The 19,227-nt window shown below is 38.1% G+C and overlaps 1 protein-coding gene across 1 annotated transcript; it reads right to left on the bottom strand.

The window, feature by feature from the left end:
* Positions 1–2,644: 2,644 nt before the first annotated feature.
* LOC121908100 (cathepsin Z) lies at positions 2,645–8,941 on the bottom strand. The gene is made up of 6 exons (XM_042427802.1): positions 8,777–8,941; positions 6,259–6,422; positions 5,981–6,160; positions 4,387–4,537; positions 3,254–3,419; positions 2,645–3,029 (listed from the first exon to the last, which is right to left on the bottom strand). Exons 1-6 carry the CDS (start codon positions 8,902–8,904, stop codon positions 2,916–2,918), a joined length of 903 nt encoding a protein of 300 aa, XP_042283736.1. The 5' UTR covers positions 8,905–8,941; the 3' UTR covers positions 2,645–2,915.
* Positions 8,942–19,227: the final 10,286 nt, after the last annotated feature.

Raw genomic sequence — 19,227 nt, 5'->3', positions numbered from 1 at the left:
GTACCAGATAATTCGTTATTCCTGCAGAAGTGACTAATGTAACTTCGCTTACATGCAAAATCAAACAACTTCCGGTATTTCTCTCATGAACACGTGCTAGCTTGACTGCTTGTTTGTATGAGTGAGAGGAGGAGAGGGGGGCTAGCAGGAGAGACAGACTGAAAACACTTGTACTAAAAGTTATTAAAAATCCAGGTTATCAGACTCATAATGATAAAAACTATTCTATTCATCAACATAATGATAAAACTATTCTATTGATCAACGCTGGTCTGATCAGTGACCGGTAAACCTGGCATGTGTCCACACTCACACTCACACACACACACACAAACACTAACAGATGGAAAGGAGCCAGCAACTATGGGACAAATGAGATTAAGTGATTACTCGCAGAAATCTAATCACCAAGAAACTCCTTACAGTCTCTCTGCAGCTCTGAAACAAGAACCACAGAGGAGTTTCATTCACATAGGAAACCGCTTTCACAAAACTGTTCTAATTATGGCTTCAGAGAATAGTTACCTGCTAAACCAGTTGGTTTGCAGAAGCCACTCATACCATTTGTTCTGCTCATACTTGAACTGAACAGGAATTTTACACCCTTTTCCTTCTGTCCTGTCCTGTCCTGTCCTAACCCTGACCCCTGAAACATTTGTTCCAGCAGCGGCGGCAGTAGCAGCAGACAGTCTCAGTACAAGATTCTGAGGAAGTGGCACAAGAGAAAACTAGAGCATTCATTCAGCAGCATCAGCACAAAAAAAGGAAACTAACGCATGACAGGATGATTAAAGGGGAAAGGCATCTCAGTTTTCAGCCTTATGATTTGTTTGTGATCATGAATGAGCATTTTTGTCTCTCGAAACCCAAAGGGTGGAGACTCTAGCTCCACTCCAGATGTGCAGCTTGGCTTTGCTCCACTGACAACACACTTTGTGGACGTACTGTAAAGAGTATTTGCCTTCAAATTCAAATTGCACTTGCAAACGCGCAAAGTTTGTCTGTTTTAACAATGCTGCCTTGTACGACTCCTCACTATTCTGGTGTAAGAAAGCGTCGAGAGATTCAAAACTGCACCAGAGTCGAATTTCTAATTTGGGGCTACTCTCCTTTGACACGACGCTGAAACACAATTCACACTCCTTTATGTTACAAATCCTGCTTTCATTCACAGTCAGGGTCCGAGCTACCATTGAGAACAATGAGGTCACGTCCTCAGTCTGTTTTCTGGGACTTTAGGGGTTTCAGCAACACTGGGAGAGTTCACAATCTACAGTTAAATATTTACACACTTTTTTATGCTGCTCAGTATCAGTCCAGCATATTTTTTTTTTACCAAGAATCAGCACTTCTTCCCCTTCTGGCAGCATGGAATAGGATTTGAAACACCAAGACCTTAATTTCAGTAAAATAAAATGATAAAAAGTTGAGGGACTTCGACTCGTGGCCTCAGTATTTTTAAAATTCTGGCTACAACCCTACAATAACTGCCTTTCCTCCCACATGCTGTCATTCAAATGGCCTATAATATTATTTTCCATCCAGAGCCTGAAGCAGTTTTAGAAACACTGATGTCATGAGACCAAGCGCACGGATTGAACAAATGTGTGCACTACAAATGTGTAAATTAATGAGCTTTAGAGGTGTTTTTCCCTCCTGCTTCCAATGTTTATGCTAAGCTAAGCTGAGCTAATTATCCTCCTGGCTCCAGCTTTGTCCTGTCTGACACAGACATGAGAGTGGCACCAATCTTGTCATCTAACTCTTAGCAAGAGAAATAATAAGTACATTTCCCAAAAAATTTTTTTTGCGCTTTCAAATAAAGTTACACAGTAAAAATTGTACAGTCGGTCTCTTGTACTTTATTATTGATGACGTTTCACCAGCTAAAATTCACCTACTTGTGCAGGATTCTTTACCTGATTCATCTGTTATTAAGACTTCCTGGTGTGTAAAACCTTTGCAGTAATTGTTAAATATTTTGAGTCTTAAAAGAATTCTGAAATTTGTGGTTTTTAAATTCTAGGATTTAACCCCCCCCCCCCCCCCCCCCCCAAAAAAAACCTCACAAACACAGACCACATGACCTCAGTTCTCTGCCCTTCAAATCTGCAGGAAACACAGACTCACGTCGTCATTAAACTACCAAATGAAGGTGACAAAAGAAACTTTTCAATGTGAATTTGCATGACAGGGAAAAAGAGCACCCTGCTGATGTTAAAGGGAGGTGGTGGAGCTGCTGATGCTCCGTGACACTGTGTCCAAACACAGTCGATTCATGTTAAATGAGTCTGTGCGGTCAGCCTCCGTGATGCTCATCAGAAGCAATTTTTGCAGATGTTTCTCAGTGTGATAACTGTAAACTCGCCTCTCCTCAACGCTGCCTGCCAACGCTGTTTTCACCACAGGTGAATTTAAACATGATGACTCAGCTCGTCTGTCGTTTGAAGGAATAAATAGTTTCCCTCGAAATGTGTGATGAAGGATCCGAAGAGAAGAACCTGCAGTTTTTTTGCAGACTGTGGTTTTTATTTGGGAGAGTGAGTTATTTCAAGCATAAAATTGAATCTGGGCATACAAGCAGGTCATCAGTCCAGACTGCATTTTTAAGCCTTGCAGGGCATTAGAAATTATTTAGCTGTTCTGCGTTAAAATATTTATTTAAATTCAGTGTCTGAATGTGGTACACGCTTGTAAAAAGTACACGGAGAGCTCTACATTTACATTTACTTAGACAAAAGATGCTTCTGCAGTAACAAGGTTTGATATGTGTGTTTTTAGGACACATTAGTAAACGTCAAAATGGAGCAGATCCTTCCTCCTTTCACTTAATTTCCCAAATGATTTAACAGTTTTTTTTTCGATAAACCCAAGCATAACAAAACCAGATTCTTTCTATTATTTTATTCATTTATCTATGTTACAATAGGATCTCCATATGCACAGTTTTTCTCAATACCCAGGTTGAACCAATTGCCTTTTCCTCCTTTATAGGCACTGGTGACTATTCTCGCCCATCCATGTTCTCCCTGAAAACAAAAAGAAAAAAAAAACATAATTTATTCCCAATTTGAGTGAAAGTTACTTCAGAGAAACACTTGATTTTCTGCCCTAAAAAATTTCTACTTGAATATAAAATCAACTACATGCATGAGAGAGTGAATTCATGACTTGCAAAGTAGTAAAGTGTGCAAAGTTTATTTGTGCAGGCAGGGTGTGGTGCAGAGAGAGACAGAGAGAGCTAGAAACCAACCCAAAACTCTCCCCAGGAGTTCCTGACGCTCCAGTACTCAGTCCCGTCCTCTGCCACGCCCCAGCCAGCCACAGACACAATGTGATTCGGCAAAGAGAGCGGGTGAAACTCCGAGAAGATCCCTCCAGAGTATGCCTCCAGGCTGTCGGTGGCCATGAGGGCGCAACTGAAAGACAGACAGAAATCTTCCAACTTGCTGCAGTAACACACGTTTCTTTCTTTTTGTTTTCTTTGTGCATTTATTGATCACTAAAATGTTCTGAGAAATTGTGGACAGAGCATTTTTAAGGGCTCAAATACGTGTTTACATTGAGATTGTTTTGGCTGTAATAGCAGGGCTAAAATTTGTATTCATAACTTAACTGTGTCTCACAGTTTTCTGCTTTGAATCTGCCTTTGTGTGACCTTACTCATATAAATAGTGCACAGATTTTATTTTTATACTCATGTACATGCTCACATTGTTTCTACACATTCACAAACTTTAATTTTGTCATGCAGTGGTTTTTTTGCTAATATTGATACACAGCTAAAAGCTTTAAAAATATTTCTGAATATCATTTTTGAAGCTCAAAATCTCATATTTGAGCCCATACATTTCAAATGACAACTGCTTTTAAAAAGGTTTTTGAAAAATGTGCTCCATCATGTCTGTAAGTATTAGAAAAGCACTTTAAGACATTGTTAATACTACATGGGATTAAATTAATGACAATATAAAACTGTCAAAGCTTAACTTTTACTAAAAGAGTTGTTTATGAAAAAAACAGCAATACAGTTTTAGGTCACATAAAGGTCAGTTGTGTTTATTAAAGTAGATACATGCTTGTATGCAGCACAGTCACAGCAGTCATTAAATTGTTAAAAAAACCCAACAATTCTTTATTTGATATATATTTTCAGTGCTTTAAGGCTTTAAATTCATATTTCCTGTATTTGAGGATGTTTCAGAGTGAATAAAAATTCATTCAGTGCTGTAAAAGTTTTAAGAATCATTAAATATTCATCTACTTATAAAAACTTCACTATGATTAAGACACTGAACGGTTTAGGCCGGATCTCCTCCTTCACACGGGGGATGTAGGTGGATGGATGAAACAGAAATAACCGGAGATGAAGATGACTTACTCTACCTGATGGGCCCGTTGGTGTAGATTTCAGCTTTCATCCGGTCTCTTCCAGAAACATCTCCGTAGTCTCCCACTTTCCACACAGTGTAGTTCTGCACAACGGCACACGATTCGAAGAAGGAGCACGTGCCACACTGGTTGAACAGCTCGCACTCTGTGCACCATCAAAAACAAACGGAGAAGATTGTAATGTTGCAGTGTAACGAAAAGCAAAATCTTTACAATGCTGTGTATGTTTAGTTTGAGACACCAGCCTCTCTGCAGACCGACTGCAAACTATTTTTTTGTTGTATTTCCCTCAAAATAGCTCAAGTCTTTGCCCAGAATGACATACCAACTATTTAAGAAGATATCCTTCTTTTAACCTGCATTAACTGATTTTTTTAGCCACTTGAGGGCAGCGGAAACAAGTTATGAACACAACACTGACATATTTTGAAATTAAGTTGATATGGTGATCCTGGCAGCAAGGAATTGCTTATATACACATCCTGCATTTACAGGGAAACACTTTAATTCATCTGGAGTCGTGTTTCTGTCCAGCCGGTGAATATAAGTCCAATATTCATTCTCCTTTATCTCTATTTTCAGTCTCTATTAAACTCCTGGGGGAAATATCTGGCTCTTTAGCTGCTAAATGCTCCACTGTGTTCATCGGCTAGTCACGAACTGTGTGTGTTTGCCATTTGGTGCTGAGCAAGTAGTGTACAGTGGGGTTTTTAGAGCTTTTCTCTGAAAACAGCTGCTTGCTGCAGCTGAAAATGAAGCTATGAGAGCGCTGAGAGTGAAGCAAAACAGTAAAGTTACAGTCGGACAGCTAAACAATGAGCTGAAACTCACTATAAAGCTCAGTAAAGCCGAGAGCAGCTGCAGACATGAGTGATAATTCTCTGTAGGTTCGTTATTATGAGTGACACCTTTGACATTATTCATTGTCATTTGATAAATGGTTATTTAAAAAAAACATACCGATTATAGCTGCTTTAACACCACACCTTTAAAGACTTCATCATCATTTTTTGTTTTTTCCTCTAAAATGGATATACACTCTATGGCCAAAAATATGTGGACACCCAGACATTACAGTCACATATGTGATTGTTGACACTAATAATGGACGTTAATCTGCTGCTGTAACAGCCTCCACTCTTCTGGTTTCAGGATCTCCATAAGATTTTGAAGCCTGGCTGCAGGGATTTGATCCCATTCAGCCACAGGAGCATTAATGAGGTTGACCACTGATGTTGGGTGATATGTCAGCGTTCCAGTTCATCCATTAAGATGTTGGATGGTGTTGATGTGCAGGCCAGTCAAGTTCTTCCAGACCAAACTTGGTAAACCATTTCTCTATGGACCTGGCTTTGTGTGTGGGGGAACATGTCATGTTGAAACAGGAGAAGGTCTTCTCCAAACTGTTGCCACAAAGTTAAAAGCGCCCCAGTCATTGTCTTAAATATAATTGTATGCTGTAGCATTAATTTTCCCGGGGTGTCCACATACTTTTGGCCATTTTGGTAACTCTTCAATATTACAATAAACACTGTGATCAGAATCAATACAAGACAGAAATCATACAATGTATATAATATAGTTTTACTTTGGTTTTTGGCTTGGTAGTTGTTGCAGGTTTCATCAGGAATGCCTCTCTCGTGTGCGTAGGCGTAGACTCTCAGGTGATCTCCTCCATAACAAGAACCCGCCCTCCCACAGTCGATCACGTTCTGGACCGACAGGTAGGCCGACGGCCACGACCCTCCACGCTTGATGTTGATACGGTCTTGGACAAAAGAATGACAAATTATAAAATTGACATGTTATCTATCTGGTGTATCTATCTATCTATTCCTCCATCCCTCCCTCCGTCGCCATGGTTACCAGCTAGCGCACTGGTGGCTCCCATGGCCCAGCAGGACCCACAGTACTGGGGGATGTGTTGGTTCCTTGTGACGCTCACATAATTCTTCCCGTTGATGTTCCTCCAGTCCCACGACGGCGGAAGATCCGACACCTTCACGTACTCATGCGGCCGGGCGTGTGTTCTAAAATAAGGAAGACGAAGGTCATGAAGCCCAATTTCAACGTGAGCAGACTTCTAATCAGACAGAGGAAGTGAAAACATCTGTGTGAGTCTGCAGGGCCTTCGGTATTATCTAGAGAAACCAGAACAATCAGACCTCTTAAAGAAGAACTGTGATCAAACTACCATAATATAACTTAACAAAACCACATTTCCAGAAGAGATTTCTCTTTAGTCACGTCAGCTAAAACTTTTAATTCACAAAACAGAAAAAATAATTAATAATGATTATTATAATTACTTCTTAGATTGAGTATCTTTAATTGGCAAATTGAGTACAATTACACATAATCAGTTAGGGGTCATCTAAACACTTTAAATTAATTTAAATGGCCCTTTTTTTAATTACTAATGATGATCCTGCATATCCTGCAGCAGAGGCATGAAAAATCCTATAAATTAGTGCTTCCATGAATCAATAAATCCCTTAAATATTCACCTGATATTCACCTGATTTTTTTTTTTTTTTTACAGACATTAAAGTGCCAAAAGCTTATAATAACAGTTGATTAATGGAGAACTTAAGGACTTTTAATAGATAAAATAACGCTATGGATCATCTAAAAGAATAGTTTTCAATTATTAATGATTCCCCTGCATGTCATGAAGAAGGGTGAAAAATCCCTTAAGTTAGTGCCTCCATCAATCAATAAATCCCTTAAAAATCCACCTGATACTACTTCTTTTTACAGACAGCATTAAAATGCTACAACCCAATCCTAAAAATGATTAATGGAGAACTTAAGAACATTTAATAATTAAAACACAGTTTCATAGCACAAGTATGTGCTTTTGAACATGTGATGTCTCCAATTGTCACTGTGTGAAATCATCACTTTATTCATGTTGGATGTTGTGAATTAAAATTATCATTTTATTTTAGTTCTCTCTATTAATAGAAGGGAAAACAGAAGAACAATAATATACATTAATTAAAAGGGGACGTTTTAAAAAAAAAACTGGTGGAATGTAACTAAGTACATTTACTACTGTACTTACATAATTTTAAGACACTTGGACTTTACTTGAGTATTTTCATTTTATGCTACTTGATACTTCCACTCTACTACATTTCAGAGAAAAATATTGTACTTTTTTTACTTCACTTCATTTATTTGACAGCTTTAGTTACGTTTCAAATGAAAATTTAAAGATCCCCTCCGGACATGTTTTAGATCTATGTAAAATACTCTACTCTGAATAATAATTTATATCTGATATGGTTTAAAAAAAAAGAAAAAAAAAAGTTTATTTTGTTAAAATCCTTAAAATGACACCTACTCCTTCTCCCTCATTAAAAATTCAAGAGGCTCCAAGCTCAGAGAAATTTTCCTCTTTCAGCAGATGAATGTGAAAACAGCTTCTAGTATCAAACTCCGTACATACATCATTCTGCACAGTGAAGCTCAAACAAGTGAAGGAACAAAAAGAAAAACACATTTTTGAGTGGAGGGGGACTCATTATTATGAAATAAGCTGAGATGACGGCTGGTCTCATCTGGCCAGCGGCTCCGAAAACATCGCAGATGATTTACAAAAAGTGTTATTTGGATTAACTGACCACATATTGGGAAACTACATGATTACTTTCTCGTCTGAAAAAATATTAAACCTTAATAAAGTGACATATTAACAGTCTTAGAGCAAAAATTACAACAGTCTGGCTCAACATCTCTGCTATCGCCCTTGGGTATCTTCATCAGACTGCAAGGCATACTGGGTAATGTAGTCTCTCCCTCAAACCTTTCCTTTCTATGCTAAAACAGTGACAGAAAGTTGAGACTGAAAAACAGTGACACTGAAAAAAACAGCATAAAAAAACTCACTGAAAAGACAAGACATGAAGCAAAACACATTATAATGCAAAAAATATCTAAATAAAATAAGATAATAAGATTGTAATTTTTTTTAAATGCCTGTTTCAGTGCCAACACAACTTTTCCCAATGCAAGTGTTTCAATGCCAACATTTCCCTTTTCAGTTCAGGTTTTGTTTTCAATGCCAATATTTATCTGTCACTGTTCCCCATACAAATGTATATCGGTAACAAATATCGGTTCTCGGTCTCCTTAATTAGCCTACTAATAGTCGGTATTGCTATCGGCCCTAAAACACAACAACATATCGGTCGACCCCTAATTAAGACGTTACTTTACCTCAGTTGTGCGAATAACGATTTTTAACGGCTAAATACAAATGTAAAACGTCCAAATCACAACTGCGCATTAACGTCACTCTGCTTTGATGTAAACAACACGTCAAAAATCACTAAACCGTCACTTTAAGCTGATTTCGTACGTTTATTTATTCACTTACTTGACAGAGTTTGGTCTGCCGTCTGTGATGGGTTTGTAGCAAGGCTCATTTAAAAGTTTAGAAGAGCTGAACTTGAGGAGAAATGATGCTAAACAAAACAGCAGCGGTAGAGTTGTTGACGACGCCATCTTGGATCCCCTCCTTCATGTGACGCCCCCTGCTCGCCCCCTGTCGGCCAGGATGACCTTCACACTGAACGACATTACACAAGCTGCTGTGATGGAAAATATAATAAACATATTGAAATCATGATGTTTTTATGACTGAATAAAACTGTAAATGTATATAAAGGCTGTCAAGAAATATGAAAGAAGGGAGTTTTTTTTTTTTACTTTATTGAATCAGAATCAGGTTTGTTGCCAATTAGGTTTGCACACATAAGGAATTTGCCTTAGCATTGTGGTGCATAGCAACTAAAATATACAAAAAATTAAGTAATCTAAATAATATAAATAAGTTCATGCAGCCATTTTGGCCAGGTCTCCCTTGTAAAAGAGATAATGTCTCAAGAGGCAACTGTATACAGTATAAGCAAATTTGTGGCATTGACCAACTTAACTCCTTTGTACAAAAGGTCATATTTCCTTGAGTTGTATTCCTTTCATTGAAGCATGTGTTCAGATCTACTCATCAGATGCTCGTTCAAGTAACTCAACTTGCAGCCAGAGTTCATCTGTTATAAATATAGCTGTGACTCAAGTTTCCAACAGATCATAGCTTACTAAGTAGTGTTGTGATAGTAGGAAACATGGCATCAGAACTAAGTGAAAATGTGAGAAGCTACATTGTTATTCTAAGCAAACAGGGGCTTTCTCAGCTTCAAATCACGGCTAGACGAAAGGTTTCTAAGGGGGCAGTGCATGGAGCTCTGAAACGCTTTGCAGAAACTGGATCAGTTGTATCCAAAGCACGATCAGGAAGATCAAAAAGGACCACACTATCAGAAGATCAATACATCAGGCTTAGTTCCCTGAGAGATAGAAAAGCAAATTCATCACAGATACAGAAATTGCTAAATAAAAAATGCAAGACTCCAATCAGCAAAAGTGGTGTCAAAAGAAGGCTGTATTGCTGTGGTCTCAGAGGATGAGTAGTAGTTTCTAAACCACTTCTCAGGAGAGGAAACAAGGCCAAACGCTCGGGGTGGGATAAGAAAATTCCAGGATTTCTCGGTGGATGACTGAAAAAGAAGTCCTATTAACTGATGAATCCAACTTTCAGATTCAAGACAGCAACAGAAGGGTGTATGTAAGGAGACAAACAGAAGAGAGAGAACGAAACCGCAGTGTATCAAACCAATAGTGAAACATGGTGGTGGGAATATTTTAGTCTGGGAGATGGGATGCCCGCACTGAATTGAGGCTGTACCTGCTGGTTTGCATCTTTGTGGAAAAGGATTCATACTACAGCAGGATCATGACCCCAAACACACCTCAAAGCTTTGCAAGAACTACTTGAAGACCAAAGAAGACCTGAAGTAGTCTTGACCGTCATGGACTTTCCTCCACAGTCACCTGACCTCAACCCTGTTGAACATTTACTGGGGAACTTGATGACTGAGAAAGCGAAACAAATGCAAAATAGAAGCATTTTGATTAGTGTGCTCAGACTTTTGGACCCCACTGTATTTATATATATAATCCCCTAATTTTTTTAGTTTTTTATTTATGGATATATGGATATTCTCCCCTCAGACAGACAATTCAACAATTGTTCCGGACAGATTAAAAACAAAGCTATGCATTCATAATGTGAAGGCAGAGGAGGATTTTATTGCTCCAGTAATACTTAAGACTGTTTTGAGAGATGCCTACTTTACTTTTTTTCCCCCCTCCTACTGTTACTCCCCAGCATTTTAAAGGAATATATTGTTGCTTTACACTCCACTTTATCAATCTGACAGCAATTATTAACATTGCAGTGTCTCTGTACCTCTGCAGTTTCAACTCCCCAGGAGTATATGAATTACTCCCACACGCTCCAGCTCCCACATTAAAACACAGCTCACCAGGCCTGAACTGTAAGTTAATGCATCAGCTTTAATGCTCCACAAAGGATCATTCTTCAGAGTGAATTCTGTTACTCTGAATACACAAAAGATTTGACATGATTCAGTATCAAATCTGGAAAATTCATGAAAAGTAGGAAAGGAGCAAAAATATTTCTCCCAAAACAGTTATTCACATATATTTATATAGGCTTCAAAATATATTTTGGTGGCATTTTATGCCTCTATTGGACAGTGACAGCAGAGTGATGACAGGAAATGAGAGGAGAGACGGATTGACACTCCCATAGATATTTGAAATCATATAAATACACAAGTCGTGACTGTCAGTAACAATCAAATAAATGCGAGTAATCAATTTTTCATTTAAAAGGTGAGCTTATTCTTTCTTCGCATGTTAGTGTTTGTACCGTATTGTATTGTTAAGTATTTCATTATTTCTGCCTTTTAGATTTCTGTTTGTTCTGATATCATCATAATTCTTTGCCTCAGCTGAATTATTTTGTTTTTCTTCACGGGGATCAATAAATGAATCTCTTCTAAACAGAAATAGGTGTTGGAGCCATGCAGATTTTGCAGGTTCAGCAGGAAACTTTTAAATAACAAACTCATTTCCCAGTTACAATCGCATTACACCTAATGCAGTGCCTGATGATTGGTTGGGTTTTCATGGATAATACACAGCTCTTAACAAGGTTATATTACAGGATGGGGCTCAACTTCAATCAAGGTTTGTTTTTGTGAGGGGGGGGGCACTATTGTTTGTGCTTTTAATGATTAAAACTAGAATCGGATTAGATGTGCATTAAGCACCTAATGAACCCTCAACAGGAACACTAGATAAATCACTCACCAGTCGCTGTTTGCTGCATAATCCATCGTCAGTTTGTGGTCTTTCTCCTGATGATGATGCTAAGCAGTGAAAGCTGATGCAAGTAAAAACTCTGCAAGGTGGTTTCTAAAAATAAATCAGATGCCTTTTGCTGCGTCCAAACCAGCTGATGAATGAAGTAATATCAGCAGTCATGTCATCTGCATCTTTATCAAAACAACCAAATGATTTTCTTCAAACATTTGTTGGTGTTGGAACCTTTCTCACATTGTTTTAAAGGAAAAAAACATTAAGCCCTGAATAAACAAGACACTTAACCCTGTTCTAAATAAAATATTGCTGATTAATTTGACAAAAAACCCAAACAACTCAAGGTTCACTTACCAGCTGTCATCTCGGGGCCAAACTAGAGGCCCTCAGTCATACTGACAAGAAGGTTTAAATTTGATTTTTCCAGTCAGAGGACGACTGCTGATCATTGACCTTGACCCCTTCTCAGTCAAACTCCATCCAGGAAAAGACCATGAGATGTGGTTGAAAGTGAGCAGTCAGAATTGTATTTGTCTAATTAAAGTTTTCAAGGTCAAGGATGAACTTTCAGGATCAATATTTCTGGTTTATTTGACTTATCTTGTGGCTCAATTTATTTTTTGTTATTTCCAAGAACAACTGGTCCAACAAATGTCCTCAAGCATATAAAACACAAAACCGTATTTTTAAAAGTCAACCTCAAATTTTGGTGTTAGTCCTTCAGAATCAAAGAGTGCTTTTTTATAGAAAAAAAAAATTAAACAATCATACAAAGGGAAATCCATCAGAGAAGAATCAGAGATACTTTTTTACTTGCGATTGCTGTCTTCATCTATAACCTTCACATATTTGTGTTGGTGGGACTCATCCCTGAGTCACCATCAACAGCACAGTGGTGACGAGGGTGGACACTTTCAAATACCTGGAGTTAAACATTCACAGGGAGCTGACATGGGCTAGCCACACTGCCACTGTTGTTAAAAAGGCCCAACAGTGGCAGGTGCCTAAAGAAATTTGGCCTGAAGCCTCAAATCCTCAGGTACTTCTACCATAGGGCTCCATAGAGAGGCTTCTGACACGCTGCTTCACCACCTGGTACAGCACCTGCACCAGCATGGACCACAAGGCGCCTGGGAGGGTGGTGCGCATGGCCCAGCACATCAGCGGGTGTGTGTTGCCCAGCCTGCAGGAGCTGTACACCCAGCGGAAGTCCCAGGAAGTCCCTTAGGGTCATTAAGGACCCATTGCATCCACACAACATCCCTGCTGCTCTTAGATAGGAGGTACACGAGTCTCAAAACACGCACCAGCAAACTGAGGAGCAGTTTTTCACCTCAGGCCATAAGACTACTAAATAAATAACACACACACACACACACACACACACACACACACACACACAGACACACACACACACACACACACACACACACACACACACACACACAAAACAAACAAACAACACAAAACCAGACCAGTGACTGTATATTCAACCTTTCTGTGCCCTTTTTCAACCTTTGTGCAATAACAACCGTCTGTATAATAACTTTCTATAGGATTTAAATTCACTGATTCTGTCTTTTCATATATATATTTCACTTTTTTAAATATATGTTTATTGCTTTTTTATTTTGTTATTATATTTTGTCTTTTTATATATATTTATTTTCTCCCAGCCAAAATATTTCACATGATTGTACTTGTATAACCAGAGTGATAATAAACATCTTGAGTATAACCCACAGCTGAAAACAACATGTTCAGGTTGTTGTTGAAAGTCATTCTGGGAAATGTAGGAAATCACTGATTACAGTTGAAGTCTTTTTTTAGAGACGTTGAGGTAAAGTTGGTACCATGAAAATGTAAACAGCACTTCATCATAGAGTGAGTAACTACACAGTCATGGCTGCCAACATCAGAAAATTATGATACATATGACAGTGAGGTCGGGGAGATTGAGTGTTCCCAGGAGTTGCTAACCTCAAATAATTTATCCGTCTGGGTTTGAAGCTTCTGAAACATTTACTAAACAAACCTAACCCTTGTCACTAAATTAGAAGTTATAATAACAGAGTAAACAGCTACAACTGTGGGCTGAATCGTATTAAGTTATCCTCTTCTGCTGCATTTTGAATGGCAGACACACTCAGCATTCCTCCTCATCTTGTCGCTTACAATGTGTGTTTTCTGAGAGCAGATGCCGCCTATTGCTCCTAAGAAGTCCTTTGTGTTATGAAACACAGAGACTGTTGTCTGCTGCGGGCCAGAGGAATGAAGCGCTAATGACCTTTGACCTCTTAGATCACAGCTGCCACGTTAAAAGCTAAACTCTTCTCCGCCACGATGCACAAACAGTCCTCAATAAAGCATGGTAGCCCTTCAATCACAGTGCTGTTCATCTCTCAGGATGTAATGTAATCTTACAAACAACTAAGAAGTAATACAAGACATCCGTAAACATATCAATTCTTTATGATGAAGCCGACATCCTGCGTACGTGCATTAACATGAACATCCTGCCTGCTAATGTTGAGATGATACACGCCTTGATGACATCACTAAACAGGCCTTCAATCACCAGTTAATGAACGCCATTATCCTGCATCAATTTGCAATTATAAAATAGCTTCTAAAGTCAGTTTCTTATGTTCAGAGAGATAACAAGACTATCATGCAGTCGTTGCTCTTAAATTAATGTAGCTCAGTCCATCTCATTTGTCTTGCCTTTCTGAAAGTCGGGTGTAACATCTGCAACTAATTCATTTTGTTCCAGAGTGAAAATGTCTCAACTCTCGACTCTTGGATGGAATATTATGACTTTTTTTTTTTTTTTACAAAAATTCGTGGTTCCCAGAGGATGAATCTGACAGACTTTGGTGATCACCAGACTTTTTCCTCGAGTGCCACCAAGACATGTTGACATTTTTGGCATTGAGTGAGATATTTTGACCATTATTAGCTGGATTTTGTGGAATTTGCTACAGATTTACAAGGTCTCTGGAGGATTAATTCAAATAACTTGGGTGATCTAGCATTATTTTATTGAATAATACATGACAGGGGATAATACTAGTAAATATATAGCAGCTACATACTTAAAGCAGGAACAGTATAAAACATTTATAAAAAAGGTAAATTACAAAAGCGACAAAAAGCATTAAATGTGCTTCACAGTTTCTTGGAAAAGACTGAAGAATGGATGCATAAAAATCCATCACATCAATTGGGAAAATTAAAAATAGGAATGTTGTTTCTTATTTCTGATGCATGGAAAGGAAAATATCCTGTCAGACAGTCAATAAATCAATTATTCTATTGTATATGTGCAGATAAAAATGAATGTGAAGGCATAGGAGAATTTATACCTGAAAGTAATACTTGAAAGTGTTTTGAGATATGCCAACTGCTACTTTACTAGTATTTATTTTTTCCCCCAACACCACCAGCAGGTTAAAGTTTTCACTTATTCAGTGAAATAACTTGACATCTACTTCATGGATGGACGCAAAACTTTGAGTCCTAATAGTGTTGATAACCCCCTGAATTTTCATCCAGCAATACTTTGGTTTATCACCAACTACCTGCAGAAAAAAATGAGATTTCCATCAGCCCCAGCTGTACTTTATGAATAATGCTACTTAGCATACTAGCAGGCTAAACTAAGATGGTGAATTTTACTTGTTAAACATGAGTACGTTATGTGACGATCCCATTGTCATTGTGAGCATGTTAGCATGCTGAGTTAAGCGTTTAGCTCAAAGTACAGTTACATACAGCCTCACAGAGCTACTAGTTATAGACGTCCTGTTATATCATGGCAATCTCATGGCAATCTCCAAACTGTCATGTTTGAAACAACATGTTTTCAGCTTGAATGCCATGTACCTTATAGAGTTGACAAAAATTCAAACAGTGCAGTTAAATGCACATAAACTGGAGTTACAGGTTGAGGTTTTCAACAGCGATATGTGTCTGTCTAAATTCCAAAAGAGACGATCTGCCCACAACCACCACAGAAAGACACTAAAAAGCCCACTTAAGTAGAGGCACCTTTAGAGTGCATGGAAAGTGCATCCATGTAAATATTGAACGCACCCACAGTTTGGATTTCACTCACAGATCAATATCGAAGCAATCTGGACGTTAATCTCATTTGCACTTCTTCTTCTTGGCAAAAGCTGCTGCTGACTGGTAGTGTGGGATCTTCAGCAAAATCGTTAGAATCAGCTCAGACTCAGCATGTAGAAGGATAGTCTCTGTTCACATGAATATTTTAGGCTGGCAGGGTCTCTGTGCCACTAGAATCTAGAGAGATAATCAATACTCTATTTATCCACAAAATAATTCATTCCTGCGAGTGTCTTCTTGGCAGACTGACGAACCATTTTTTTGCAAAAGAAAAAAAAAAAAATCAATCTGCTGGTGAGTACAGTGTGATATGGATGAAAGATCCAGAACGAGCAAATAAATTGAACTGGAGTCAAGATGCTTTGTTAGCTGCTGTTTCTAAGGTCAACAAGGACTGTTGAGCTAAAAAAGATGAATAAATCTTTAAAAAAAATTCCAAACTTCAGAGCATCATGTCTGTATAAGAGCTACTGTCATCTTGTCAACAAACTTCGGTTCTCAACCGTCTATTGTAAAGCACAATATTTCATTTAATTTACAATATGTGCCATCACTTGAATAAATGTGAACAAAGCTCCTGCACATTCTCGTTACTGCCAGTATTTTTATTTATGACGTTTTGATCTACACCCTCCTCATCAACTATATAAACAAGCATCACAACAGTCCCATACATGTTGGGTCAATTATCCAATCAGAAGGCCACAGAAATTTGGTAAATTACACCTAAAGAAAAGACACATTGCCATCCAGATAATTAGGTTAAAAACATATATTATCAATATGTTATATATGAGCTAATAACTTATTTTTATTTATCTAATTTTGGAATAAAACTGCAGAATGATCAGTGTCTTAGTGTTTGGACAGACAGAGCTCTACTGAGAAGTAAGAACAGGTTTTCATTCAGGTCAAGTAGTAAATCTATTTTCATGAGGCCTGCGTCATTTCTGCTACACTATTTGGTAAAACACTCATTCATTACACCCATGTGTGATAGCTGAACATCTCGTTCAAACACTACGGGTTGTAATCTGCTGCTTTAACACCCTCCGCTCTTCTGGTTTCGGGCTTTCCACCAGATTTTGGCTCCCATTCAGTCACAAGAGCATCATAAGGTCGTGCTCACAGTTGGTGCTCCAGTTCATCCAAAAGATGTTGGACGGGGGTTGAGGTCAGAGCTCTGTGCAGGCCGCTCTCAAGTTGTTCCAAACCAAACTCAGAAAACCATTTCTTTACAGATCTGGCTTTGTGCACTGGAATATTGTGATGTTGAAACAGTAAAAGGTTTTCCCCAAACTGTTGCCACAAAGATGTAGTAATACTATTGTCTTTTGTGCTGTAACTTTAAGATCTCCCTTAATTGTAACTAAGGGGCCTTGACCAAACAAAGAAAAATGTGGACAGGGGTGTCTAGATATGCAGAGAACTACAAATGGACCAAAGAAATACCACATTAAAAAAGTCACTACCAGAAATATAACAACATACTCTTGCTGATATACTGCATCTATGATAATTGAGGTTAGTTTACAGTTATCAGACATTTTTATCGTCGTAAAAAGTCTTTTCTTCATGCATGTTTACACATTCAGCAATTTTCTTTTCATCAAACAAATCAAATTTAAACCTTTTTTTTCCCATTATGCATTCAACTAAAAAGTGCACTATCTTTACCTGCTTGATAAAGATCATGTTTCCACATCGCTATTTTGTGGCTTAATTACCTTTACGCTATTGATTATCGTATTTTTTGACACAATATCATTTGGATGCATTAGAAGAACAAGAATCAAATATAAAAAACATGCAAATCTTGTTGAATTTCTCATTATTCTGGATACAGTTTGAGGCAGGTGAGTCAGGAGTAACTGACCTGAACCTCCACTGTGAACTGTAAAAAACTGTTGAGCCCATTTGGCCCGGGAGCTTATCAATAACTCCCTCTCAAGAATCGGATGAATAATGGATCAAAGACAAATGTTATTTAAGATTCACATCCATCTGAGGGATTAGATCAGCAGGTCTGGACTTCAAACAGCAGAAACAAATCAAGGCCTGACGACTGATGTTTTTGAGGTCGGTTATTGATTATCGCTGGCTGCAATTCAGGGCCTCATGGTGACTCTCTGACTGCTCCCACATGACCGCCACAGCGGAGTATCCAGTCTGTCTGGATTTCAAGCGAAAAAGTCAAGCTTCAGGGCAGAGGTTGGCAGCGAAACATGTCGATGATCTCTCAAAGTCAGCTTTTCCCTCAGCAGCTTTTAGCAATTTATCTTTCTTATTTTCATAAACTGAATCCATTTTGGTGATTAGGCCAAGCGATGATTCATCACATCACAAACAGGACCTTTGCTGCTCTAAGTGCCCTGTGTTTCCACATGGAGGTAGAGGAGGGTCATTTGGCGCTGTCCTGATGACTCCTACCATACCTTGGCTTCCCTCCTGCCTAATGCACTTCGGAAAAAATAACACCATGGATCATTTCCTTGTCAATACAGTCATTAAATGTATCAAAACATACATGATTGATTGGTTTTACTCATATGTAATGCTGCAGTACGGAGTTTAAATTTGGCTGTTACTCTTTATTATATCCACAACAAGTAAACATGAGGTCAGCGCTCCTTGGCTTTGACTTCGATTTCCATTTGTGATAAACAACTGAAAGTGAGGTTCAAAGTGTTAGTTAAGCATTAACCACAATATTTTTTAACTGTTTCAGTTTGGGTTGGTTGGTGCGATTTTAAACTTTGGATGTTGCCAGACTAATTGTTCCCTCTGGTTCCAGTCTTTATACTAAACAAAACTAATTGCCTTCTGGCTCTAACTACAGCTCCATGCTCAAGGTCCAACTGAAATTAAACTGCCTGTTTGTTATCTACCACAGCATACATATCTGCTCTGTTGTCCCGTGTTCTTCTTTGAGAAACAAAAATCATAAACCAAAGGGGAGAAATGCGTATTTTAAATGATTTTATTTCATGATGGTGTCCTCATGTTTTACATTATTTTGAGTAAACACCGTCATCCATATATAGCTGGAGCTGCTTATTTCAATGTAACAAATCAAACTAGGGCTGCAACTAATGATTATTTTCATTATTGATTAATCTCTCAATTATTTTCTTGATTAATGGATTAGTTGTTTGGCCTTTAAAATGTCAGAATATGGTGAAAAATGTTGATCACTGTTTCCCAAAGCCAAACCAACAGTCCACAACCCAAAGATAATCAGTTTACTGTCATAGTGGATAAAAGAAACCAGAAAATATTCACATTTAAGAAGCTGGAACAGGAGAATTTAGAAAAAAATGACTCAAAACAATAATCAATTATCACTATAGTTGGTGATTAATTTTCTGTTGATTGATTAATCAGTTGATTGACTAATTGTTGCAGCTCTTAATCAAACCTTGAATAAATGTCCAACATGGCATTTTAACAGAG

The sequence above is a fragment of the Thunnus maccoyii genome, chromosome 12, assembly GCF_910596095.1.
Source record: "Thunnus maccoyii chromosome 12, fThuMac1.1, whole genome shotgun sequence".
Classification (NCBI taxonomy): domain Eukaryota; kingdom Metazoa; phylum Chordata; class Actinopteri; order Scombriformes; family Scombridae; genus Thunnus; species Thunnus maccoyii.
This window is presented reverse-complemented; position numbering and strand designations above follow the sequence as displayed.

Coding starts and splice junctions, on each gene's coding strand:
- LOC121908100 (XM_042427802.1), bottom strand. CDS start 8,904: ATGGCGTCGTCAACAACTCTACCGCTGCTGTTTTGTTTAGCATCATTT. Junction 6,423..8,776: donor GGCAGACCAAACTCTGTCAA/GTAAGTGAATAA, acceptor TCCTTATTTTAG/AACACACGCCCGGCCGCATG. Junction 3,420..4,386: donor TACACCAACGGGCCCATCAG/GTAGAGTAAGTC, acceptor TCTGTCTTTCAG/TTGCGCCCTCATGGCCACCG.